The following is a 25473-nucleotide window of genomic DNA, read 5'->3' as shown; positions in this document are numbered from 1 at the left end:
CGCCAACCCAAAGTGCTTTTTCCACTTGGTAACTCCGAAAGCTTTAGGAAAAGAACCTCCACCTAGTTCTGAGCAGTCTCCTTGATGTCTTCTAGGTTTGGTGGTCAAAGCCCCTTCCTCTCAAACCCCATTATTTCTGTTGGATCTTTCCATCAATCTGATTGGTGCTGGATTACTTAGTTTGCAAGTTACCATGCCAGAACCAGAACCCCCCCTTCTGACCCCAGTTCTAGACCGACTTCCAGGTCCCAATACTTTAACCAAACCCTCTCAAATCAATTGGAGTTGAGTTGCATCTCGTGTGGGGGGTGGGTTCCAAATTATGTGTAAGGTAAAGATTACGTGTCGTGTCGTCAAAATTACCTTTGAAAATCCCTTATGCGCCTTGAAAATCGGCCATAAAGTACAGAATGCACGGTTTGTATTATAACATAAACAGGAGACGCTCTTATCTGACCTCCTCTTAACCAACTAGCCATATTAAAAGATTCTCTATGTTCTATCTGCAAACCATGAGCAGTCCCTGCATGCTGAAGACTAAGAGTCCCCTACACTTCCACGCCTGCAGAATCGAGTTGGATATTTACAAAGAGTCATTTATCACTGTTCCCAAACTTGTTTATGACAGTCGCACTTTTTATAGTAATCACATACTTTCATTAAATATGATGTAAGTGGCTAAGATAGGAATGCGAAAGGAGAATCGTTATTTCTTCGAAAATTACATTGAATGCTCTGTTTGGAAAAGGCGTAAGTTGCAAAAAAAAAAATAAAAAAGTGCTCTGAATTAGTCAGGGACAAGAACTGTAAACTATTATGGAAAAATAAGCAAGTCTGGGACTCCGCTTTTATAGCGATCCATAATTTCCACACTGGTACATCGAGATGCTCCAGATTCGCCTCTCTCTCCAATTTTGGGGGCAGCAGTCTGCCCAGTGATTTCTCTGACGAGCCCGAAAAAAGTCGTTGGTTTTTCGGTGTGTTCCGCTTTTTACTTGTTGTTAGGACGAAATGGCAACTTCCAAGCTCCTTACATGCAAAGCTGGCAAGTCCACTTCAATTCATACTTTCTATACATTTTTGCTTTACTTTGCAAAGGTAGAAACTGGAATTCACTGATGATGCGTTAGAGACGAGGTTTATATACGAAAGCTAATAGAGAACCCTGTATGTCGAGCCCATTCTCGGAAAAAGAAAAATGCTGTGGGCCAACAGTAACAGATTGCTGAATGAATTTACATTTGTGAGTTGTAAGTAAAAATAGAGCGTGTAATGTACATACATAGACATATTTAAAACTTTCTGCTTTAACGACGTTTTGATTACACAGAGCAGTGTCTATATGAATAAATGCCTGATGTACCTTATACAATAACGGAGACCATCTAAAATAAATGTTCTCATTGAGCTGCATTACATGGACTATTACACTCATTTTTCCTTTGCTCTCTCTTATTTGAATCCATCTGACTTAATTTGTGTGATGTAAATGTGGTATAAGGTAATACCGCATACTCATAAATTCAGGGATTCAAGCCTTAACTTGACACCTGGGTGGGTAACTAGGTTAACCAAACACCACAGTGGGTCTTCCTGCATCAAGATCCTCAGGGCCTGAGGTGCTGGCTTTGTAGAAATTAAAATGAAAATGGGCAAAGAACTCGCCTTAAACGTATCAGAGAGGTAGGATGGACATCTTTCGAGAATCAAACTGGCTTTTCTGATTCTTAAGGGCAAGACGCATAAACTCCCCGTGACCCAGCTTCTCTCCTAGTGGGTCGTCACAGGGATTCTATGAGTTAATCGGTGTAAACAGTGCGCAGCGCAGGACAGATGCCATACACACATCAGCTATTGCTATTACTATGACTAATCATTACCATTTTGTCTCTCATTTGGCATAATCTGAAGCTCGTATCCTAAAAGTGTAAAATAAAATAGTCCATTTCACTCGAAGGCACAGTTGCCCCCTTGCCCATGAATTAAGGAAGCAAATAAATTGGACCCTTGAGCACAGTGTGGCTAAAACTGGGTATTGGGGAGCAGATTGCCGAACATGACAGGGGGTAGGGGTCCTCGGTTACCTTCCAGGGAGGAGAATAAATGTTGCTTCAGAACTCCAAAAAAAAAAAAAAAGTTTATTTATAAAATACTGACAAGTTTGACAGGACATGGGACTTCTTGTGGTATATATTTCAAATCAATTTCTTCCTTACTTTTCATTTAAAAAATAAACCTGCTAACAAGCTATACGACATATAGATATATATATTTTTTTCTCACAGATAGACACCTGCCATAATGAATACTCTCCCCATAATTTTTCATTATATCTTTTAAACCAAAAAAATAAAGATTTGTGTGGGTTTTTGTTTTTTGGAGTCTATATGAGTAAAGAAAAGCAACGTGTTAAAATGCTTTTGGTTATTCTTACAGAATCTGATGGAGAGGGGGTGGTCCCAGGAGGGCAGCTGTGCTCAGGGTGGTGGTCAGAGTTGCACTGGGCAGGATCAGGCTGGCGCAGTAGGGAGCCAGCGGCTGCTGCTCAGACCGTGCCCCTCCCCCTCCCCCCCCAGTCCCTCCGCCAGTGCGGGCATCTTCAGGTGGGCACCATGGGAAGGTGAGGGAAGCCCCTGCCCAGCATGGGCTGTGGGGCGGCTCTGGCACCTTTGAAAGCACTGCCCGGGGAGGTGTGGGCAGACAGAAGGCCTCGAGGCATTGTGCTCCGTGGGGCAGGCGAGGTGTCCTGTTTCCTCTGGACCACGGCAGTGTCAGGTGTGGGAGGGGAGAGCAGGCAGCCTCGGTTTGCAAACTCCCTGGAGCCCCGGGAGGAAGGTGCTTCTGGAGCTCAGAGCAGCTTTTTGGTTCATCTTGGCGGTCTAGGGGCAGCGCTGGGGCGGGCGGAGGCACGGCCAAGGGAGGGACAAGTGTGGGCTGCCGGGGCCAGGCCCAGATCTCCCGAGGTCAGGGCCAGGCAAAGCCAAAGGTGCCAGGTAGCCAGTGTCCTGGTGTGACCCTGCTTCAGGTGGAGTCACATGGACAGGGCCCTGGCATCGGCGGCCCAGAAAACCACAGGTCAGGTTGGCTCCCTGTGACCCGTGGGCAGTGCCTACCACACCACCCCTGGGCAGCCAGGAGTCTGGGTGGGGGTTGGGAGCCTCCACTGCCCCAGCAGATATGTAAACAAAGGCAAAAAGGATGTCCTCTCAGAAATCCGGAGACCTGGGCTTCCAAGCGTGGCTGGGGTAGCGGAGGCAGCATTTCAGGTGGGTGGGTAGGGACTAAGCGTGAACTTTTACCTTGGGCTCAGCCTGCTGTCATGGGCTCCTCTAAGAGTGCTGGTTTTGCACAGTGTCCTTGTCCCCTCAGATAGCAGGTCCCTGCCGCGCCCCAAATGGGAGCCACTTGGGCTGCCTGTGCCTCACGGAGGAGGGACAAGCCATCGGAGGGAGCTGCGAGGGCCTCTTGGCTGACACACGCGCGACTTGTGTTCTGTGCAATTGTGCGTGTGCACGTGTGTAAGCCCGGGGCACCATCCCGCTGTGCACGTATGTCAGCATGGGTGAGTGAGGGTGTGGGGAGAGGCGGGGCCGGGGAGTGGGGCGAACGGCTTTCGTGCACCAGGTGATTCATGAAACGCGAAGGAAATGTGGCCTCATGTGCAATAGACACACACACAGGTTTTTACTCATCTCTGCTTCCCTCACAGCAACCCCTCTGGGCTGGGCTAGAATAACTCCCGAATGCAAACTGGGAACTTCCTTAAATGGTTAAACACACAACTGTTTAAAAAAAGAAAGAGAAGATGAGCGGAAAGAGAACGTAGCCGTGTGATCACGCGGGCAGCCGCAGATGTGCTGCTATGGAGACACGAGATGTGGCTGGCGGAGACCCTCGGGCCCGTGTCCTCCTTCGCGGAAAAGACTGTGCGTCCCACGACTCCCTTCATGGAGAAGCCCCGGACCCCAGAGCTGGGTCAGCTTGTCTGCTGAGCCACTTCCCAGCTCCCCCCACCCCCCATACGTCTCCAGGGGGTCCTAGTGCGTGGGGAGGAGCCAGGGCTGGGCGTGCCCTTCCCGCAGGCCCCTGGCCCCTCTTGCCTCCCAGGCGGGAGGAATACAGGCCCTCTCTTCTCTTGGCTTGCTTCCCACATCTGCTACTCAGACTTCCCCTTACTATTCTGCTCATCCTCCAAAGCAGGGCACGGCCTCCCCCGGGCACACTAGTGAGCCCTGCACACTGAGGAGCCCCATGCTGAACTGAACGTGGCCAGCCAGGGTATCTCCTCTCCAGGGGCAGGCGAACCTCCCCAACTGTGGGGGCACCCAGGGAATTAGAGAGAAAGGCTGCCCCCTAACCCCGCCTCTGGATGTTGAACTGATGGGGCGCTCCAGGACAGCTGAGTGGCTTTTTAAAGAATGTTCCTTGGAGCAGACCGCGTATGTGTAACTACTTAGACCTCCCATTGGCTATGCTTGTCCCCTGGGCCCATCTGACCTGCTCCTCCTGGCTGGCCTGGCTATGCATTTCAGGAACCGCGTCCAATTTGCACCGGCCCCTCCTCAGTCCAGGCCCCGGCTAGGCCGAGCCGAGCCTGGAAGTCATCGCTGTGGGGCTGGGATGGTCTTGACTTTGTAAACCTGATGCTGAGCAGACCGGGCAAACTCTGACAGCCCCAGCCCTCGACTGGGGCCTTGGCCACCTGGGGCTTCTGCGGCCCTTAGGAGGACGGGCGCCTTACACACAGAGAGCTGTGGGGTGAGAGTGAGGGGGACACAAGGCATTTCCTTGGAGAGGACCCCTAGCCCCTTTTCCTTGCAAGCGCATGGATGCGTGTGCATGTTTGTGTGTCACAGAGGGAAGGTGTCTGTCCAGGGAGAGCGGCGTGTCTGCCATGGCCGTCCTTGGCCTGATCCTAGCTCCCCAGCCCCAGGCAAGCTGGATTTCCCTGCCCGCGTAGCTCCTTTTCGTCTCCCTTTGAGGAGGGGGCAGGTGCTACCTTCTCACATTCCTGACTTCTGGTCTTACGTTCCCATCACCCCGGTGATGGACGACGCGTGCCTCCACTCTGCCCCCCAACTTCTTCTCTCATCTGTGCTCAGGAAAGTGAATTCAAGGAAAGGGGTGGCTGGGCTCGGTGGCAGGGGGGACTCTCCCGCACCCCTGGGGACCCTCTTCCTTGGATTCACAAGAAAGTCATGTGTTAGGAACAAGGAGCTAGCTAGGCAAATTCTCACCTGTTCGTGGTTTTCCTTTTTCTAAATAAACCGAATGCCTGATGGGGGAGTTGAGCCAGGGAGGGGGGCATCGATGCCTCCCGGGCACAGGGACGCACGTGGCCGTGGCTGGGTGGAGAGGGAGGAGGTGAGTTTCACCCCCAGGGATGCCCTCCCTCACGCAGCATCTGCCAGCTGCGGCCTGGGGCTCCAGCACGCGCTGGAAGCGGGCAGCCGGCTAGATTTCCAGAAGCTTCTTCTCCCTTCGGCCACCCCCGCCTCCAGCCCTCCAGCCCTCCAGCCCTGAGCCTTCTCTCCCAGCCCACTCATGTCCACTGTAGCTGCCCCCCAATGCTGTCCAGGCATCGAAGGAGCCGCAAGCCCCACGATCGATCGCGAAGCTGCCCAACGTGTCCCCTCCGGCCACACGTGTCCCCTCCTTCTCACGGCGGCCTTGCTGGCCCTGGAATCTCTGGAAAAACAAACTCAGGAGGTGAACAGGTGACTCGGTCTCTTGGCGTTTTGGTTTTCTGGCAGGCGCGCGGGAGGGGCGGAGGGGGAGCTCAGGGCCATTTTTCTTTCTTTTTCCTCTTCGGACGTCAAACGAATGACGAAAATCCTGCTATAGGGGCCCGGGAGCCAGGGGTGAGGGCCGCTGCTGGGGCGGTGAGGTGCTCTGCTGGCTCGGGGGGTTCGGGGGGTTTTGGGGCGTTGGGGTCCGGCTGGCCTTGGGCCGAAAGAGGCTGCCCTGCGGGGCGCCGCCGCTGTTGACGATGGCGGCGCGGTCCGGCTCCCCCGAGTCGCTCTCCGGGTAGCTGTTCGCCTGGGCCCGCGAGATGCCCTTCTGCTGCCTCCGCCAGGAGTTGTAGTAGGTGGGGTCGCTGATGTAGTGGTTGACGAAAGAGTGGGCCTTCTGGTGGCTCAGGTCCACCTCGTACTCGCTGTCGCTTCCCTGGGAACAGAGAACCGGGCGGTCAGCGGCTCCATGGGGACAGGCCAGCGTGCTCAGGGCTGGGGGACGCAGAGCGAGCACTCTGGTGCGAATGTCTGCTCCGCCTCTTCCCAGCCCCGGACGCTGTGACCTCTTCCCTCTGCCTTGTGCGTCCTTCAGAGCAGGTCACGGCACTGAGCCCGTGGATCGGAGGGCCTGAGCTCTAATCTCTTTATCTAAAAATCGAGGCGACATTCACATCACCTAAAGGTCAGCGTTTTAAAGGGTTCAATCCAGCGGCATTTAGTACATTCATAATGTCATGCAGCCATCACCTCTCTCTGATTCCAAAGCAATTTTGTCCCCCCAAAGCAAAATGCTGTACCCATTAAGCAAAACTCCCCGTTCCTCCCTCCCCAGCCTGCCTCCCTACCCTTTCCCGGCGACCACCACCTGCCTCGCCCCTATGGTTCTGGTTCTACCTATTCTGGCTAATTCCTACAAATAGGATCACCCAACAAGTGACTTCGGTGTCTGGCTTGTTCCACTTAGCAGCATGTTTTCGAGGTTGAATACATCACGCCTTTTTATTTTGAGTATTTCTGAAGTTTTGACATCCGGGGCCTTGCTGACAGGGCCGGTCAGTTCCCAGAGACGGTGAGCAGGCTTTCACGCCCAGAGCCCACACTCCACCCCTCTAGTGGGTTCTCACACACAGACTCACCATCCCCTGCCCCTGACCACCCCAGGGCCCGGAACCGAACCACGGGAGCCCCGGAGTTTATTCCCGCCAGCCTAAGCCTGCTGCCCTGGCTTTGACTTTCTCGTGGGGTCCCCAAGGGCTCCTGTCCAGGTCTCCTTCCTGCTCCCTCTGCCTCCTGGCTGACCCTGGGGCTGACCCTGGGGCTTCCCTGTGTGGTTCTGCGTAGCACAGCGTGTCCTCTCTTTGGGGGGAACCGTTAACAAACTACATTTTCAGTAGTGGTCATCTCCTACATTGGCCTCACCATACCTGAATAATAACAAAACCTGCATTTCAAAATAAAGGTTCACGCATGATTTACAGAGTTCTAATCTTGGTCCAGGCCTCTGACTTCCTACGTGACTGGGGACAAATCCAGGGCCAGATTATAAGCTCTCTAGAGGCTCCTGGCACTTAATGAATGCTGGTGCTCACCCATGTGTGATCCAAAATAAAGGCAACATTTACACAATACGCATAAGAAAAATATCAACAAAAGTTGAATTTTCACGTGATGACTGTCCTGAAGCTTATAAAAAGAAACATATCTCATTATTCTTGGTGTCTTTGGAACATGTGTCATCTGCCTATTGGGGGAAATCGGCACGAGACAAGAGTCAATCTGGGCTGTAAAATAAAATAGCATTGGGATCTCAATTGTAGAGCTAAAAATATCGTGCGCCCCCTCCCCCACCCCTAGCTCCCTGCAGCGTTTTGAGAACTAAGAAGAAGCAGATGGGAACGCCCTTAGAACTCTCTGGAAGAGAGGCACTCTGATTTTAGTGAACAGTACATGCGCCACAAAATACAGCTCAGAAGACCACGCTCGAGTCGCTGCATCACCCAGCTAACGTGTGTGCAGGGAGGCAGCACATTAATTCCAGCGGCCTAAGCAGAATACACTTTGCAGAAAACCAGTGGCAAGGAAACCCAGTGAGCCCAAAACAGACGAGTCGAGGATGATCGGCGGCTTTCAGGTAAAGACACTGAAGAGCTGACCTTGCCCTTGCCCTGAAGGGTCTGAGCTATGGGAGATGTAACGCGTACTTGGGAGATGTAACGCTTACTTCTTCTCAGGAACTCGAAGTCCTTCAGGCAACTAGACCCTCAAGAGAAATAGCTACAATGTACAGAAATATAATGATACCAACCACAGAGCTTGTTGAATTTTCAAACCTCTGTGCTGTAGCCACTATCGTTACATGAGTTTTGCCCAAGGAAGTGATTTTGATGAGCGGGGCTTGAACTAACATCTGCCTGATTTTTCCAAAGCCCCGCCCCACATGCATGCTCTGATCTACACTCCTGCTTAGAGGTGACTAGACAGGAAGGAGACCCTTTCTCCCCTCTCATGGGGATCAATACCTCCTAGTCCGTCAGCTAATTTCCGTCCTCTGGCCCCTCCCTTCCCCACAGGGGCCTGCCACCCTCCTCACCACCCCCAGCAGACACACCCAGGACCTCAATTTTCTCCCTGCTTCACAGGACAATGGTCGCACCTTCTCTGCAGGAGGCGGTGCAGCACAATACAAGCCCCTTTCTTTGCCTACTGCCCAGCTGCTGGCCCAGGAGGGAACAAAGGGGCCGCAGAGACCGGAGGGCTCCATATGCCAAGAGCAGGGAGGGGGGCGGAGGGCTGGTGCCTGGGGTTGGGGCGAGGCTGGCCCCAGGCCGGAGAAAGCTGAGCAGGCAGTGGTGGTGCCAGCGAGGCTGGAGGCTGGGGGTCCCTCTGGTCCAGGGGTGGTGAGGGTCTGTGAGTGTGGGGGTGGGGGCAAGAGCAGGGTGCCCTACAGCTTTCCCTACAGGTTAGGTCTCTCTGGGAGAGGTTCTAGAACTTTGGCCAGCCTCCGGGAGGAACCCCCAAATCGCTGGGCGCCCGTCCCAGAGTGAGCGAGTGTCTGGGGTCGGGGGTGACGGTGGCTTGGTGGCATTCTGATTCTGTCCCTAGGTCAGTTTGGACCCATCGTGTGTCCTCTTTCGGTGTCAGCATCCTTGTCTGTAAGACAGGTCGGTCCCTGCAGTTCACTGGGTGACGTGAGCTCATGTGAGCAAACGCCCTGAAGGGTGCTGTCAGGGAGAGAGAGAGGGTGGGCTTGGGTGGCAGGGGGCCTCGGAGCTCCCCAGGAGGAGGACGACGCACAAGGGGCCAGGGGGCGGGGAGGCTGACTCGTGCTCGGGCAGCTCCCCCGCCCCCCATCATCTCCCTGACGGTGGGGTGGGGTAGGGGCCTCTCCCGCCCTCCTCATGGAGGCACAAATCTCAAAGCCCATTCATCCAGACATCTGAGTCTCACCAGCTGCCATCTGTTGAGCACCTACTGTGTGCCAGACACTCCGTGGGGCAGCATTCCTGATGCAGGTGACAAAGGGAGAGAAAGAAGAGCTGGGAGCCGATGAAGCCAGACTGCAGGAGGGGCAGGGGGTAGCGTTTGGTCTGCCCCCTCCCCCCAAGCTGAAGGAGGGGGGTCTCTGCATCAGCGACTGCTCTCCCGCCTCCTTCTCCATGAACATCTGTTTCTTTTCTGGGTGGGGGTGGGGTGAGAAGAGAAGAAAGCGAGCAAGGGGGGGAAGGGGGGCTCCCATTCCCGCTTTCAACTCTCGCTGGGCCCTCAGCCCTCGGTAATTGAATGCAGCTTCCCAGTAACCAGCCAGCACAAAGGCGGCCTTTCACGGGCAGCCCCGCCAGGCGGTCAGGCGGCTGCTTCAGCTCCCGGGCCTCTTCACAGCTCCTCAAAGCCACTCAATCAGCAATTACCGGGGTCTGGGGAGGCGGAGCGCAGACTCCAGGCCTGGTAATGGGAGCTGGGAGGGGGCCGGCGGGAGGGAGGACCCCGAGAAAAGATGGGAACAAAAGAGAGGGAGCGAAGGGAAGCCTTTGCTTCTCTGCTCCTTTCTCGAAGCGGGAATTTCTGCATCGGGCTCAGCAGGCCATGCAGATGGTACCAGACAGTCTTGGGGACCAGTATTGAGACCTGGGGCCAGGCAGGGTGCCCTCATCCTGGTGAATCTCACAGTCACACAGGAATGTGTTGTCTCAGATGACGGTCACCCCATCTGAAAGCAGAAGCCGCTCCCACAGCTGTGGTCCCAGGCACTCCCCGTACCCAGTCTAGTCCTCACCCGTGAGTGAGCCGGGCCTCTCCTGCAGGGGCTGCAGCCACCTGGACGTTCCAGGTGGGGTAGGGGAATGTCCCCCCTTGAGGCACAATTCTATTGAGCTTTGGACAGCTTGTACTAAAATAGTTGGAAATCTCCAGCTAATGTTTTTTCAAAAAGTTCAGCTCAGACACACATGCTACCTATGTCCTTATAGGTCAAGTGACAGGCAATGTGTGCCTGCCCTCAGCTGTCAGAGATGCCTGTGGTCAGGGGGTCTCCCTGAGGTCGCTGGGGCATGGAATGGGTTCAGGGTCAGCACAGGCCTCCCCGTCTCAACCTCCGCTCTGTGCTGGGCAGCTGGGCGAGGTCAGGCTGGAGCAGACACGCCCCAGAGCCCGCAGGACCTGGCTCTAAATCCCCACGGCCTACACATCTGAGCTCTGTGATCAAGGACTTGCTGCTTGAACGCTCTGAGCCTCGGTTTCCCCACCTGTTCAGTGGGGATCCTCCCACTTGCACAGAGGGGCAGTTAGAGGTTCGATGAGCATGTATGAAGCATGCTTGGCACATGGCAGGTGTCCAACAAGCAGCTCCGCCTCCTCCTCCCCAGGCTCTCTCTGCCCTGCCTGGGCTGTGAGCTTACACAGCTTGGACTTCCTGGGCCTGCGGAGGTCAAGCTAAGGAGAAGCAGGAGATGGGCCTCCCTGAACCTATTAGACTCGTGGTCCAAGCTCATGGGCCAGGGGCAAGCATTGGTAAAAGACGGGAACCACAGCAGAGGGAAAGCGATGACAACACGACCGCTACTCCAGGCAAACGCAAACCCGAACTGCTCCCTTCTTCCTACTTCCAGGCCCAGATGAAATGCCACCTCCTCCAGGCAGCCTTCCAGGAGCCTCCAGGAGGATATGGCCGTCCCCCAGGATGTCTCAGAGTACTTTATCTGCCACTGTACCACAGGGAACAGGAAGCCTTTTGTTTGCCACTTTCCTCCCGAGGTTAGTTACTGTGGTGATAATGCTTTAATGAGAAATGAAAATGTGATTGTTTATACACATGTGGTCTTTTCTAATAGACTGACTGTAGCACAGCATAATGTACAGTTCGTAAGAGCCTGTCCGGCTCGCTCCTAAAGCCGCCACATGTAAACTGGCCCTGTTTAGTGGGTATGGAACAAACAGCCATTAAATAAATGCACCAAGGGAGGAATTGTGGATGAAAAAGGGGCCACGTACTAAACCTGACAAGCTCTGGGGAGGCCCGCCTGGTGGGGCCCACAAACCCCAAGACCAAAACAACCACACTGGGTGGTCTGAACATAAAAATTCCCAACTAAGAGTGGGTCATGGCGGGTAGTCACGTCCGAGGCCTGTGGCTTCCCTGAAGTCTAACTTTGAAATCGTCTATTGTCTTTGTGCATCTAAGATGACGGACCTTTGAAACAGAGTGATCTTCGAATCCAGACCTGGCATGAGGCCACACTTATCCCATGGCCCACATTCCGTCTCTAAGTGCTGTCAACGTCGCCTTTCCCGCACCCACCAACGTAAAAGAAGTCTATGTCTCTCTGTTTTACTTTTTATCCAATCCCAGAGATTTTCCTGCTTTGCTTTCTCTCGCCTCCTCCTCACCTATGATCGATGAGTTTCCTGCAATCAATAATCCCCTTACGTCTCCTCCTTTGATTCTAATGTACAAAAGAAGCTGCCAAACTTCTCCGGAGCATTTTCTCAATCTGTTGAGATTTGGCTTCCTGGCAATGGAGGTCAGTTTGGCTCAAATAAATTCTTAGATGACTTTTCCTTAGGCTAGACGTTCATTCGTCGACTGAATGAACTAGGTTTCGAGGAGGGCAAACCCATCCTTACCCCTCCCCAGCGGCATGCAGGGCCCAGCTGTGCCCGGTGCATAGTAGGTATGCAGAGGGACTAGAGATGGAGCCTGGCCTTGTGCTGGGGGCTCCCTGACACCCTCTTCTCCTTGTCTTTACCTGAAAACAGCGACAATCCCTGACCTCTGAGGGTTAGGTGGCGCCATTCTCACGCAGCCTGTAGTCATTCCCGGCTGCTACTTTGGGCTCCGTAAATGTTCGCTCTTATGATTCGGCGCTCAGTATTCACAATATAACACCTAATCTGTCCTGTATATTCCCTACTTTTTCACATAGGCTCGAGTCCATTGCAATGAGCTTAAAGGGGCGGCCGGGATGGCACAGAGACCCGAACAGCGGGCGGTGAGCAGAGGCGTGGGATTTCTTCTCCATTGAGATTTTCTTACGTGCTAAGTTTGGAATTCTGCTACCAAACGTGGGCTCTTACTTTGAAAATGAAGTTGGAACGCAGCTGTACTTTTATTTAGAAGTCCTATCAAACAAGCTGTGGGCTCTTTAAACCTCAGGCTTTGTGTCTCCCCAGCCTGGAACCCCCTTCTCCAGCAGCTCTGGAGGCGCAGTCCCCACCCCCACCCCGTGCTCCCTGGGGAGCCCCAGTCCCTCCTTCCCCTGTCCTTCCCCCCTCCAGCCTCCGCCACAACCCCCTATGGCCTTTCTCACATGGTGTCATGTGTGTCTGTTTATAAGTGACGTGGACTCCCGTTTATTACCGTATCACAGGGAAACGGCTGGCAGATCTCCACTGATTTTGGAGAGTGAGTTTTGGGTGGTCTGACTTAGAATATAAACCAGGCAGCACAGGCAAAATCCACTCTAAGAGGACCTGGGGGAAGGGGGACTTCGAAGCACAGGCAATCCCTCTCCAGAGCAGCAGACGCAGAGGGGCCGGCCTGTGTGGGCCTTAGGGACATGCACTTGCAGAAACCATCACGGCAGGAGGACTAAAGGTGGCATCCGCCATAAGCCCAGGACTGAAAGTCACAACAGTGGACGCTCACAATCCAGACACTGATGTGCCATCGAGTGGCTCCTCACGGGGGGGGCCAGTGAGCAGTCACCAGATCTCATTATTTGTGTCGGTAACAAGGGCGTGACAGGGAGGCCAGCAGCTCTGTCTCCAGACTGTCCCCTCTAGCCCATGGGGAGCTCCTGGGAGGCGGGGCTGTATCCCCATCCCCTCCATGTCCTCACAGTACACGTCGGAGAAATGAGTGTTGAGGAGCCAGTGTCTGCTCACCTCCCTGGACGGGTGTGAACATCCGGGCCCCCTTAGCTGTTAAGGCACAAACTCTCGTGTGACCCTGGAGGCACAGACGAGAAGCCACTGGCTGAAGCAGGGGCCCATCATCCCCTCACTGAACCCCAGCATCACACGGCAGTATGCTTGGGGTGCTCTTGGCAACACTTAGGGGCTCAGGGTGGTGGTGCTTTACGAACAGGTGTGGAAGCCATTCACCCTCTTAACAAGGGCGCATTCAACAATGGCACAGCATGCCAGAGCTCTGGGCCTGGGGGACACGGGCGACTGATGGCTGCACACTCTCAGGGTCTCCCCGGGCTCTCACATCTCTGAGGACAGCCTTTCGGAGGGACCCGGCCACTGTGTAGCGTGGGCGAGGCTGCGAAGGACCCCCTCCCCATCCCGCAGACAGTGAGGCGTGGAGCTGGGTTTCAAGGCCAAGGCCAGCACCGACCACAGCCAAGGCTGCTGCTTTCCAAATGGAGGGCTGCTTTTCAAAGCGGCCATTGGATGGGGCCAGTCAACCAGGCCAGTGGCCCTTTGTCCAAAGCTGCGGGAGTGTCTTTCTTTCTGGGGAACGGACTTTAGTGCCTGTAGCACTTTCCCCTGAGTGTCTGTCTTTACCCTTTGAAGATGGGCTTAAGTTTTTGTTTTTTTTTTAAAGATAATTCATGCAGAAGGTCAATGGAGGCTGGCCAGAACAACATGGGGAGGCCCTTTGGGTGGCCACCGCCTTGCTCTCTGTAGACAGGAGCAGGGCTTAGAGAGTTCCCTGGTAGGGTGAGTCCCTTTATCTTTTATGAATTTTACTTTGATCTAAGTGCTCGCCACCGTCTTTGGGGAGAAAGAAAGAAAAATTATGCTTCAGGGCAGCATGGCCTTGTGAGTCCCTACATTTATGTGGCTGCAAGGAGTTAAATACTTATAATGAGATGCCACAACCTGAATCATGTGAGTCCCTGCGTAAGCCAGGCGAGGTTGGGGACTCTGTCCCTGCCAGCTCTGAGCGGGGGTGTTAGCTCCGGCCAGCTCGGCTGTGCCAAGCCCGTCAGTAACCTTGGAGCCAAACAAACCAGCAGTGGGCGAAAGGCCCTCGGTCCACGGGGCCCACAGCTGGATCCCAGGCTTGCTGGCACCTCCTACACGACCGACAACCCTGTGCCCTGCTGGCCCCTCTTCCTTCTCGTCCTCTCCTAGGACCGGGCAGAAAGGTCCAGGGCGTGGGACACGCTGGCCTTTCTCGGCCCTTCCTTGGCAACCACCAGTCTCGGCCAAGGCCGAGAGGGCTGCAGTGGGAGGCCATAACATCGCTGCATTGGAATGCACTCGGCCCCCTCTCCCCATAGCCTGGGACAGAGTGTCCCGTCGTGGCCCACCTGATGGCAGCCTCTATAAAGCTCTGTGTCTCCCAGAGGCACCGTCTCCTTCCGAATAGAAGAGCTGGCATTTACTGAAGAGTTGTCGTGTGCCAGGCCCTATGCTGAGCTTCTCTGAGCCTGATCACAGCAGATCCTTTGCACAGGCCCAGGAGACAGCCTGTAATTACTCACGCCCATTCTACAGATGGAGAAACTGAGGCTCAAAGATGTTACACACCACACCCAGGACACCCCAGCTCAAAGGCAGCAGAGCCAGGATTCCAATTCAGGTCCGAACCTCCAAAGCCTAATGCCTCACCAGTCTACACCGACTCCCATCCTTGGGGCCCGAGAGCACACAGCCTTCCATTTCTGGGGCGCATTCTGACCCTCACTAGCTCGGCGAATTGGTTCCCCGGCCTCTGGCGATGCAGGCTGCTGTGTCAGCCTCCCTCTCCAGGCCTGCGCAGGCCTATGCAGGTCAGAGTGATTGAATGAGCATGTGGGGTGACTCCTGAGAGTCTGAGGACCATGCTCTTGGGGGACCGTTTCGGGGACCCCACTAGCCCTGGGTGCAAACTCTGAGCACAGCCTGGGAGGTGGTGGCTGGCCGACGTGTGACTTCCGGATCGTTTGCTGGGGCGCCTTTGTTTCTATGGCCCGTAGGAGAGGAGGAACGGGCGCCCCTGAGACAGTGCTCATGCAGGGCCCCACTCTGGGAAGGGCTGCTCTGTCCCCCTCTCTGGGACACCTGGCCTTCCCGCCCCTCACCTGAGACGACACGCCCCTCACCTGAGAGTCGGAGATTTCCGAGGGCTTCTCAGTCAGGCTGCTGCTCTCCGCCTGGATGAGGTCGTTGTATTTGGTGACATCCTCATCTGAGTAGTGCAGGCTGCCCGGGCTGGGCCGGGGCGGAGACCTAGGGAGAGAGTGGGGTGAAGCTGAGGGGCGGCCTCGCTCAGAGCAGCCGACCCTGGCCGGGGGAGGCCACGGTGCGGCCTCGAGGCCCGCAGGCCCTCGGAGCTCTCTATCTTACTGTGTGCTCTTCATAGGCCTGCATCTTGGAAGGCGAACCATGGGCCGGAGACCCGCCTGGGGTGGGGAAGGCTCAGGGAGCACAGGACCATGGGAATCGGCCCCAGGGAAAAGGCAGAGGGGGGTGTTGAGTGCGTGGGTAGCAACTTGATTTTCCACTTGCGGTTCCAAACCTCAGGCATGGGGACCACCTGGCTGCGAATGTTCCAAAGCGTTCTCAGGGGAGGCCTGGAGACCAGCGCTGCAGACAAACTCCCCCCTTGTAACTCTTAAACTCTCAAAGTGATCTTAACCCCCTCCCGATCTGGGAGACCAGAAGTGGTTCCAGCTGCTAAGTCACACCCTACCTGCGAAAAATCAGCCCAGAGGAAGCTATGTAATGCCGGTGAGTTAGAGGCTGGGTTCTGAGTCATTGGAGCAAACACCCAGAACAGGGCGCCCCGGGCCCTCCATGATTCTAACTTCAGAATGGGGTGCAGGAAGGGCGCTGCTCAGGGCTTGATGCCCCGAGATCTGCCCAGGCTGCTCCAGAAAGGTTTCTCTGGAACTGTGGCTCTGAACCCCGGCCGTTGGCATGGGGGTCTATGGCTGTTTGCTGCAGAAATGTTGCTCTGAGAATACGCCATGGCCTGGGGAATACGTCACAAGCAACCCCGAGCCCTCCAACCTCCTGTGCTGCATCTACCCTGATTTCATTCCAGTCGACACAGCCCCATCTCTAAATTACTTAAACACGAAACAATAACCGTATTAACAGCAGCTTTGTGTAGACAAGACAGGCAAAGGCATGACACAAAGAGGAAGGAGAAGATGGGGTGCCAGGCCAACGCTGTCTCATCGACATGCAGGGTGAGTGGGGGGGAGGGGGCCTGGCAGTGTCACATGGTTGGTCAGGCCCCAGAGCTTGGGGCTGGTTTGGTGCAAACGGCATTTCTGTGTATGCCCAGCAGTGTAGGGACGCTCGGGGGCTGCGGTGTGTGTACTCAGTGGGCGTGAGAGGCAGGCGAGGCCGGGCCATTGGTGAAATGTCCCCTTGTTCCACGTGGCAGGGCCCTGGAGCCAGCCTGGCGGGGCTGAGGCCACTGTGGCCTCAAATAGCCCTTTCTTTGGGAAGCTGGCTTTGGCGCGGGATGGGAGCTGGCATGCATGTGTCCTCTCCCCGTGTCCTCCTGAAGGACACACACGTCACCTCTTCCCTCCAGGACCAGACACGGAGAAGTTCTGTGAGCCGCCCCTGGCCTTGGAGACGGGCAGCCCGGCGGGCCACTGGGAGCGGGCCTGGGCTGGGGACGAGCCAGCGGAAGCAGGAGTGGGTGTGTGCCATCAGCCTCGTCCTTCTGGGTTGGCTGTGCTTAGATGCTGCCCTTTGAGGACGATGCTGACAGTGTGGATGTGGGTGGAGGGTGGGGGGTCAGGCGGGAGAAAAGTGCCCTAAAACTACAACGGGGATGAGTAAGGACCCAGGGGACGGGATGTCTACACTTGGAGGGCTCTTTCTTTCCAGAATTTTGAGAAAGACAGGCAGGGCATTAGCAGCCCTGGAGTGCTCCTGGCGCCTCTCACTCAGCCGCGTCTGCCCAGCCCACCTTTGCTGGGTCCATCTTCCCTTAGGGACAAGTGACTGTCATGGCTTCAGGCGGCTCCTAGGAACAGCAGGCTCCAAACGGCGGTAGGTTGGTTTGAAAATCGTGCAAGTTATTTGCATTGTGCTGTCGCTGACAGAAACCCACCCCCTTGTGGCTTTCTCCCCGGTGTGCCCTCACCCGGGCTGCAGCCCCAGCCCCTGGCAGTGTTGCCTGGGTCTCGATGTGTCTTTTGCTGACCATTTCCAGCTGGAATGCCGTTTCTGGGGCACGGTGAAGCCAAGTGGGCACCGCCTGCTTTGTGGTCCTCCCAAGAGTCCTCCACACCTGGCGCTGCTGCTCCCCACACCGCCATCCTCTGGCCCCCCATGCAGAGAGCCCGCTACCTGGTGTACAGGCCGTTCTTCCTGCAGAAGGAGTTCTTGACGGACAGCCGCCGGTTGTTGAGTTCCAGGGCAGGAAAACTGCTTTCATCCAAGCTCATCATCTCCCCGTGGCTCAGGGCACCCGACTTGGCATTGTTCCCTGGGCGCGTGGGGTGGGGGGAGATGGACATCCGGTCACCCACTCCATCCCTGTAGGTCAGGTGGCTTCCCCTCCCCCAGCTGGCTGGGCTGCCCTCCTTTATTTTCCTTCTTAGAGCCGAAACCAAAATAAAAGATGGAGATTGTGCAAGAAGCCCAGGCTGCCCCACCGATCAGCACAGACGTGTTTCTGGGACAGAGAAAGAGAGAGAGAGAGAGTGAGAGAGAGAGAGAGGAGAGAGAGAGAGAGAAGAGAGAGAGAGAGAGAGACCTCCCAAAATTTCCAAAGCCAAAAAAGGAGGCAGACATGAAGTCCAGCCCCACAGCAGGGCTGGGCAGGTGCCGGCTCCACCGGGTCTGGTTGGTTGTCTTCTGGCATACTTCCTGCTCTTCTGGCCTCCCTGACAGAGAGCAATGGGAAGCATCTGGAAGAAGATGAAGATGAGCGTCAATGAAGGAAGTGACCACCAGGAACTGCCCACCCCCTCAGAATGGGTTGGCTTTCTTGGGCTGGGAACATGGATGGGGGCAAGGTGTCAGGAGACAGGTGCCGCCTCCAGCCCCTCCTGCCCCGCTGCCTGGGACCCCACCTCAGCCTGCCTCCCACCAAAATACGTCTGCTCTCAGGAGAAGGTATGGGTCTGTGCCCCTGAACGAGAGGTTGAATGGTAGAGATAAATGTTTGGGAGGGATGCAGTTTCAGTGCCAGCCTGCACACCCCTGGGCTGCGCTGGGGGCTTTCCTGAGGGCTGCCTCTGGGCCCTGGGAGGGGAGAGTGCTGGGGACACAGGAGATGTCTGCTGAGACAATAATAACAGGCTCAAGGAGGTATGCAGTTTGCTGATTTTTCTTTTCCTTTCTCTTACTGTTACCCACAGCCCAACCACTGATAGGTAAGACTCCACCTGGCTCCTATTACTCAGTGAGAGCCCAGAGAGCTCTCCAGGTCGAAGTTACTGTGCAGTCGTGACTCTTTTCCCGGTTAGCAGAAAGCAGGGGGTGTTGGGAGGGTAAACATGAGGGGGTCTTTAGAACGCCTCTCCAGATGGGGCTCCCTTCCTTCAGAGCCCCCAGGACTAAGCGTTCTGCACGCAGCCAGGCTAACTCACGCCGCTGCCTCATGCGGGGCTGGCTTCTCTTTCGGTCCTGGAATGCTTATTTCCCACGACTTGGTTCTATCAGTCTGGGCAAGGGTGAGAGTGTGTGGGTGGAGGGAGGTGGCCGGGTTTCTGAAACTCGGCCGGCGAGGAGGAATTCTGAGTTATATGCTGCCTCCAGGGCAGAGGTTTTGGTATTAAAAGCGGTTGGTGGTTAGATTTGGGGTCACGGGTTTCGGTAGCAGAGGCCTTTGTGAGCTGGGACAGGCTCATGGGCGGGATGAGGGGAGAGAGGGGAGGATGGCCGCCCACCCCACCCAGGCACGGCTCAGTCCGGTCGGTGGGCAAGGCTCGTGCTTCTCTGGCTGCTGACTCTGTCTGTTTTGGGGGGTGGTTTCTATGGAAACAGTTTATAGCCTGGCGCCCTTGAATCTCCTGGGTGGTGAGCTCATGGAAGGTCTCATCTTGGGCCCACTGATTTGTCCACAAACCCACTGGGCACCCCACCCAGGGCTTCTGGAGTCCTTGAAAAGCAACCCCCAAGAGCCATTGTCCCCAGCTTCTTCTGGAGTTGCAAGCTGACCCAGGGCTCGCCGCTATGAAGCCCTGAGAGGACGACGCATTTCGGTCCCCACCCCAATGCTTCCGGTGCTCCGATGCCTCTCCTTCCCCAGCGCCCCGCCTCTTCCAAGGGGCGCCCTGCCCCTCCCCCCACAGGCCGGTACCTGGCACAGACTGGGAGGGGCTGCTGGGCGCGCCGAAGCCGTAGTCATTGACCGCGATGACCCGGAAGTCATAGCTCACGCCGGGCCTCAGCATGTCCATGCTGAACGTGTAGGAGGTCACCTCCTTGGGGATGTCTTTGATGAGGATGTCCCACAGCCCCTCGTCTGCAAGAGCACAGACAGGGCAGTGCCCCGTGAGGGGGAGGCCCCCCATCCCACCTGTTGCCCCCTCTGGAACGCTCTGCCGACACCGATCCCAGTGCTTGACGCCTAGTAGGTCCTCAGGAGATTTTGTTTTTTAAAGATACCTTTTTTGCAACATCCGGCCCTTTAATTCTTTTAGTGACAATATCTATAAAACATTAAAATGTGTACTATGCAGAAAATACTGTAACAAAGAACCCAATACCACCGACTGGAACAGACTCAGCACCTGAGCCCTAGAGGCAGGACTCTGTATATTCTGTTTTTCGTGTCATTAAAAAGTCCTGGTCGACGTGACTTTAAGTGGCTGGCTATGCATTTATCACATGGGTGGACCCTCCTGTATTTCACCAGACCCCTGTTTTTCCGAGCTCCATTCCTATTCAAAACGTATGTAGTAGAGACATCACACCAAAAAAACAAAAAAACAAAAACGAAAAACGAGCACTTTTTTTTAAACAGTTGCCGGAGGGGCTGGGGTTGCCTGTGAGGGTCTGGCCAGCCACCTCGTCCTGAGCCCCTGACTTTCTTCCAGGCTCACGCCCCTCGTCCGTGCATGCTGCTCCAGCAGAAGACACAGGAGGTTGGCAGGGGCCGGGCCAGATGCTCGATTCGATGGCCTCCGCCCTTCGGAGGAGGGCGAGTCCCCCGCTCCTGCCAGCACAGGCTGATTCCGGAACCAAAGTGTCGAGCCACCCTGGGCCCCAGTCAGCCTCCCTTCTTACGTGGGCCAGCGGCCCAGAGATTTTAGAAGGACCTCAGTGGGCTGAGCTCACAGGCCCCCCCATCCCCCGGCCTACTCCAGGAAGGTGACCCAGCTGCCAGTGGGCCTTCCAGGGTGCACTGCCCTGGGCCGACCCCTACCGGCCCCTCCGGCCCCTCCGGCCCCTCTGGCTCTAGCCCACCCTGCTTTCTTGTCTCTGAGCGGGGAAGAGCTGCCTTTCAGACCCCAGGGGCCCCCCCAACCCCCAACGCTCCAGCTCGGCCCCTCCCTGGGGCTGATGGATTTGGTTAGTTCCCACACCACACTTTCTGGCAGGTCCACCCCAGTCAACGATGCCACAGCCCGCATCATCGTTTCGGAAGTTTGGACCAAGAGTGTGGTGGCACCTGTGGAAGCTGCCTTCCTGCCCTTCCCGTCCAGACTCTCTAATTCTCAGGGGGGCTGGGGAGTAGGGGTGTCATCTGCTGTCCTCGCGGAAGGGTCCTGAGCCTTGGACACACCTTCCCTCTTGTTTCTTCGGTTTTGGGTGTCTGCCTCCCACGCACCCCATCTTCTGTTCAACCCCTTTCTCTGCTGGGCTGGGGACTCCTGGGCAGCGTTCATGCCTAATTCGTCCACATAGCCCCGCGTCCAGCACAGGTGCCCTCCGTCGCTGAATGAATGAATGCCAACCCTTCTTCCCTGGCCTCTTCAGTGCCCCCCAAACGTGTCCCGACTTCAGCGCTGCGTTCCTCGAAATCTAAAGGGTGGGGGGTGCAAATCTGTTTTTCTTCTGCGACTCTGAATTCCCTCATCCACGACAGGGACAGCGATGATAATGATCCTGAGGACAACACGACAGCGACTCTCATTCCTCGTCGAGCATCTTGGCTCTCAGGGCTTGGCTCTTCATCCCCACGGCAACGAGGAGGAGGAAGAACCGCTGGGCCCAGGTTGCCGATGAGGAAACCGAGGCTCAGAGAAAGCTGGACCATCTTCCCTGGGCCGCACGGCGCTAAGTAGCAGAGCCGGGGGTCAGCGCAGAGCCGTCTGACAGCTCTGGGCACTGAACCGTGTCCAGCACCGTGCCCAGGGCGATCAGCAGCCGAATCAGCGTCTGCCGATGGGCTCGGCCAGGGCCCGCTGCCTCCCAGGAGCTGGGGCCTCCTGCCTGCTGTCTGCCCTGCCTTGTTCTGCCCCACACAGAGACCAGGGTCGGGGCGGTGGGGCCAGGCCAGAAGCTGCTGGGACGTCACGGCGTGGCTCTGGCCTCCAGCCCTGGGGGTCGGCTGATCTGCGGGGCGGGTCCCACTGCCCGAGGCTGCGAGTGAGGCCCTCGCTAGTCTCAGCGCTGGCCGCTCCGGGTACATAGTTGGTTCTGCCCAGCGCACAGCAAGCACATCCTGAGGGTGAGGCCACATGTCGCCGGGGGCACGGGGGTGGGGGGTGAGGGAGACGCCCAGCCCTAATGGGGGCCTGCTCGCACACACACAGCCTCGGGGAGCGGCCGCCCCACGCTCCCCGGCCGCTCCTCACCGCCTGCCATGCCTGCCACGCCTGCCACCAGCCCTCGGGCTCTGCTCCGCGTCCCGATCTTCGGGGGGTCCTGCCGTGATCTTTCCTCAGTCCTTGAGTCCACCTGTATGGACTAAGTCGCAGCCCCCAGACCCGGAACACCAGGTCCCAGGCCGGGTCCCCCAGGGAACATGGGAAATTCAACAGGGCCAAAGTCTGGAGCCAACATTCCGCAGCCTGGCACCCCGGCCGGCCAGCTCGGGTGGGAAAAAACAGGCTCGGGCCATGGTGAGGCAAAGAACACAGCGGTCTCTCGGCCAACTCAGCAGCTGGCATTGGAAGGCCGGGAAGGGACCATCTGGAGCAGGGAGAGAGCCAACCCCATGTATACCTTCCAGCTACACGTTGGCTCTGGGCTGCAGGACATATTAGCTTTTTGACTATAATTATCAGCCTAAGATTAAGGCGCTGATGGGGTGAAGCGGCTTCCAGGAACCACTGGGATTAACTATTGCTATCGAGATGACTAGGGCTCAGCTACCCCAAGAGATTAACCCTTTGGCACGGGGCTGTCTGATGCTGCTGTTAGCGGTGTTAGCCAGGCCGGGCCTGATGACCTCCCGACGTGACTGTTATTTGCTGCTCCAGTGGCCGTCTTTTTTTAATTTCTTGATTTCAAGCCCCTAATCCTGGGTCCATGGAAGACCGAAAACAAGCCTCTAGCCTTTGCCGACTCTGACCCCTCTGACAAACTCGGACGCCGAGCAGCGGAGGGTGCTGGCGGCGGCCGAGGGCTCCCGCGGGTGAGGGGAGACGGGAGAAGCAGGTGTCACCGTGGCCATGAAACAGGAGCCTGCGGAGCAGCCCCCCGGAGCGACAGATCAGCCACTCGTCTCCTGATGGCTTTGGAAGTCCCTGTGATTCGATTTCAGGCTTGACGGGAGAGGCTGGTACAGTTACAGGAACTGCCAAGACAGGCGTGATGGCAGAGACAGGCCTTAAAGAGACAGCTGGGGGCTCTGGGGGGCAGCCGGCCTTCTCACGGGGCATTGGTCAGTGGGGCTTGCGTGGAGGACGTGGCCATGTCACTCATGTGACCTCAACTCTTTGCATATTTGTCTTCTTGAGTGACGCCTCCCCTGAGCTGGAGCTTACCTGGCACGAAGCACCGGTCTCTGGGGTGCACCTCCCCGTCTCCCCCTCACATAGGCCACCTCTAGCTTCACCCGGCATAGCACGAGCGCCATCTCAGGTGACAACAGACAGAAACGTGCCAAGTGGAGGGACTCAGGAAGGAGGGAGAAAGGAAGGTGAGGACGCCTGCTCCACAGGAAGAGCCGGCTCCGGGCAGGTGTACCTGAGGGCCGGGCCTCTATCACGTAGCGGGTGACGGGCCCCTTGCCAGGGTCTCCGCTGGACCAGTGGATGGCGATGGCGGAGCTGTACCGCACGATGATGGGCACGCCAGGTGGTCCCGGGGCGCCTGCGAACAGCACACAGAGGGCAAGGGATGGACGGGGCCCGACGCACCCAGCCTGTCTGCCTGTGCTCCAGCGGGAGGGGCCGGTGACAAAGCCAGCCCCAGCCAGGGGCGTCCGGAAACCCTGCACATGCCCGGGCCCGAGGAGTGCATCTCAGACAGGGCCCGCGGAATCCAATGACATTCTCCTCTGGGTCACCCCCGGACCCTGAATTCCAAGTTTAAGGGTAGGAGACTACGGTATGTGGGTGATGCCTGGAGGGTGCCTGGAGCAGATTCAGGAGAGCGTGTGTCTCACCAGGACCCTTAGATGGGAAACCGATCCATTCACGTAGCCCTCCGGTGCCTCAGTTTCCCTATCGGAAAGGGCCTTTTGGAATGTGAGGCCCAAAGAGAGAGTCATGGGGGGCAGCACAGGTGGGTGCGACAATGGCAGAATAGGCCCATGATGGGAGGAGGTTGGTGTGGGGGGGACTGAAGGGCCCCCCGACATCTCTCCCGGCCCTACCTCCTGCCTGAGATCCTCCCCCCGTCCAAGGTGCACTTGCTGTAAGGCGGGGGGAGAGGAGCTGGGGCTGCAGCAGCCCTGGGCCTCTGCTGCTCGGAGGGGGAGGAACGGGCCTCTCGGTCCTGGCGGGAGCACGGACTCAGCAGCCAGGGCAGGAGCAAGTTCACTTCCACAGCGAGAGGCGTGAGCCAGCTCTGCCCACCAAAGGCCCTGAGCTCCTTCCCCCCAGGCTGCCCTGCAGTGCAGGCCCATGTCCGTCCTTGGTGCTCCACTGTCCCCAAGGCCCTCGCCCTGTGCACTGTCACTCACACGCCTGTTCTCCATCAGACATGGAGCCCTGCCTGCCCAGAGCCCGGCACGCAGTAGGTGCTTCTTATGTGCTTATAGGACAAGGGAATGAGCCAGTGAGTGGGTGGGTGACTGGCCTGCCGAGCCAGTGTGGGTGGCCCCTGTGGGCGCCTGCTGGGAGAGGAGTCCAGAGTCCAGCATCGGGCTGCAGGTTCTCTGGGCCCAGGAGAGCTGGTGGTCCGGCCGGGAGGCCAGGGACTCACCATCAGAGCTTGGCAGCCGCTGCCCACCCTGCGTCCAGTCCCCCCCGGGACCTCAAAGGGCCTTGTTTCCTTCCTTCCTTCCCCAACGCACGTCCTGCCTACAGCACAGGGCAAAGGCGGCTAAGGGATCGGGGGTGTGGGACACAACCCAGGGAGGTGTGAAGGGTCGGGGGGGGGGTGGCTTTTAGGAACCCCAGTTCTCATTTTGCACAGGACAGCACCCAGGGCTGAGAGAAGGAGCTGCCATCTCCTGGTGACCAGGAGCTTCCTGCGTCCAGCTGTTGCCTGGCCTGGGGGAAAAGGTCACCTGGCTGCACGCCCCTTCCCTGTGACCCCTCCTCACCCAGGCCCCCAGAGTGCAGCTCGGTGATTCCGCAGAGGGCCCCCTCCTCCTCTGTACTCCCTGCACCCCTCCCGCCCCCGGCCTGGCACACTTCAGGCCTCAGTTAGAACGGTCCGTCCTCCAGGCCTTGTCTCTGTCCTCGCCACTGCGGCCCTGACCGTTCTCTTCCTGCTTTTGTTTCTCAGGACTCGGGCTCAGGTGAGAGGCGCGTGGGAGGGGCTGGGGGCAGGTGCCGGGCAGAGGGGGCAACTCTGGGACAAGCTTCCTCCTGCAGCCACGCGGGCTTTGTTCCCGGAGCTGGATGGCTGCTCCGGGGAAGAGGAGGAGGAGAATAGAAAGTGCCCGAAAGAGAAAGTGCAGGGGGCCCGGCCTGAGCCAGCAGAGGGGGCACATCACTCGCCTGGTGGGTGAGAGGCCCAGCTCACCTCCCAGGGGCCAGGCCCTGGTTACAGGAGGCCTTGCCCGGCCTGGCCCGGCCCGTGGGGCTGGGAGGAGGGCGAGGAGGAGGGGGTTCAGGAAAAGTTTGGAATGGGTTGTGTTCTTTCTCAGGGAGAGAGGGACGGAGTGGCCTGGGAGGCAGCTTTGGGGTTTAGGAGGGGACAGATCTCCTGCGTGGGTGACACGAACTTTGGAGAGCTAAACCTCAAGCAGTGCGGGTGCCCTGAGACATTCCCCCGAAAGCAAGTTCAGAGGCCTCACGAAAGCCAAACCAAGCCACTCTTTCCTCCC

At 57.0% G+C, this 25473-nt stretch overlaps 1 protein-coding gene across 1 annotated transcript in view; it reads right to left on the bottom strand.

Moving 5' to 3' along the window:
* Window positions 1-2176: 2176 nt before the first annotated feature.
* Window positions 2177-25473, bottom strand: part of SDK2 (sidekick cell adhesion molecule 2) — a 243119-nt gene continuing 219822 nt past the window's right edge. Inside the window, 8 exon segments of the mRNA XM_039859879.1 lie at window positions 2177-5886; window positions 5889-6168; window positions 15269-15395; window positions 17481-17619; window positions 17789-17808; window positions 18101-18128; window positions 19441-19605; window positions 23220-23345. Coding sequence (XP_039715813.1) covers window positions 5816-5886; window positions 5889-6168; window positions 15269-15395; window positions 17481-17619; window positions 17789-17808; window positions 18101-18128; window positions 19441-19605; window positions 23220-23345 — 956 coding nt within the window. The 3' untranslated portion in view covers window positions 2177-5815.

This window comes from Pteropus medius, unplaced genomic scaffold (genome assembly GCF_902729225.1).
Source record: "Pteropus medius unplaced genomic scaffold, Ma_sr-lr_union100, whole genome shotgun sequence".
NCBI lineage: Eukaryota > Metazoa > Chordata > Mammalia > Chiroptera > Pteropodidae > Pteropus > Pteropus medius.
Note: the sequence above shows the minus strand (reverse complement) of the source record. Positions and strands in the feature narration are given on the sequence as shown.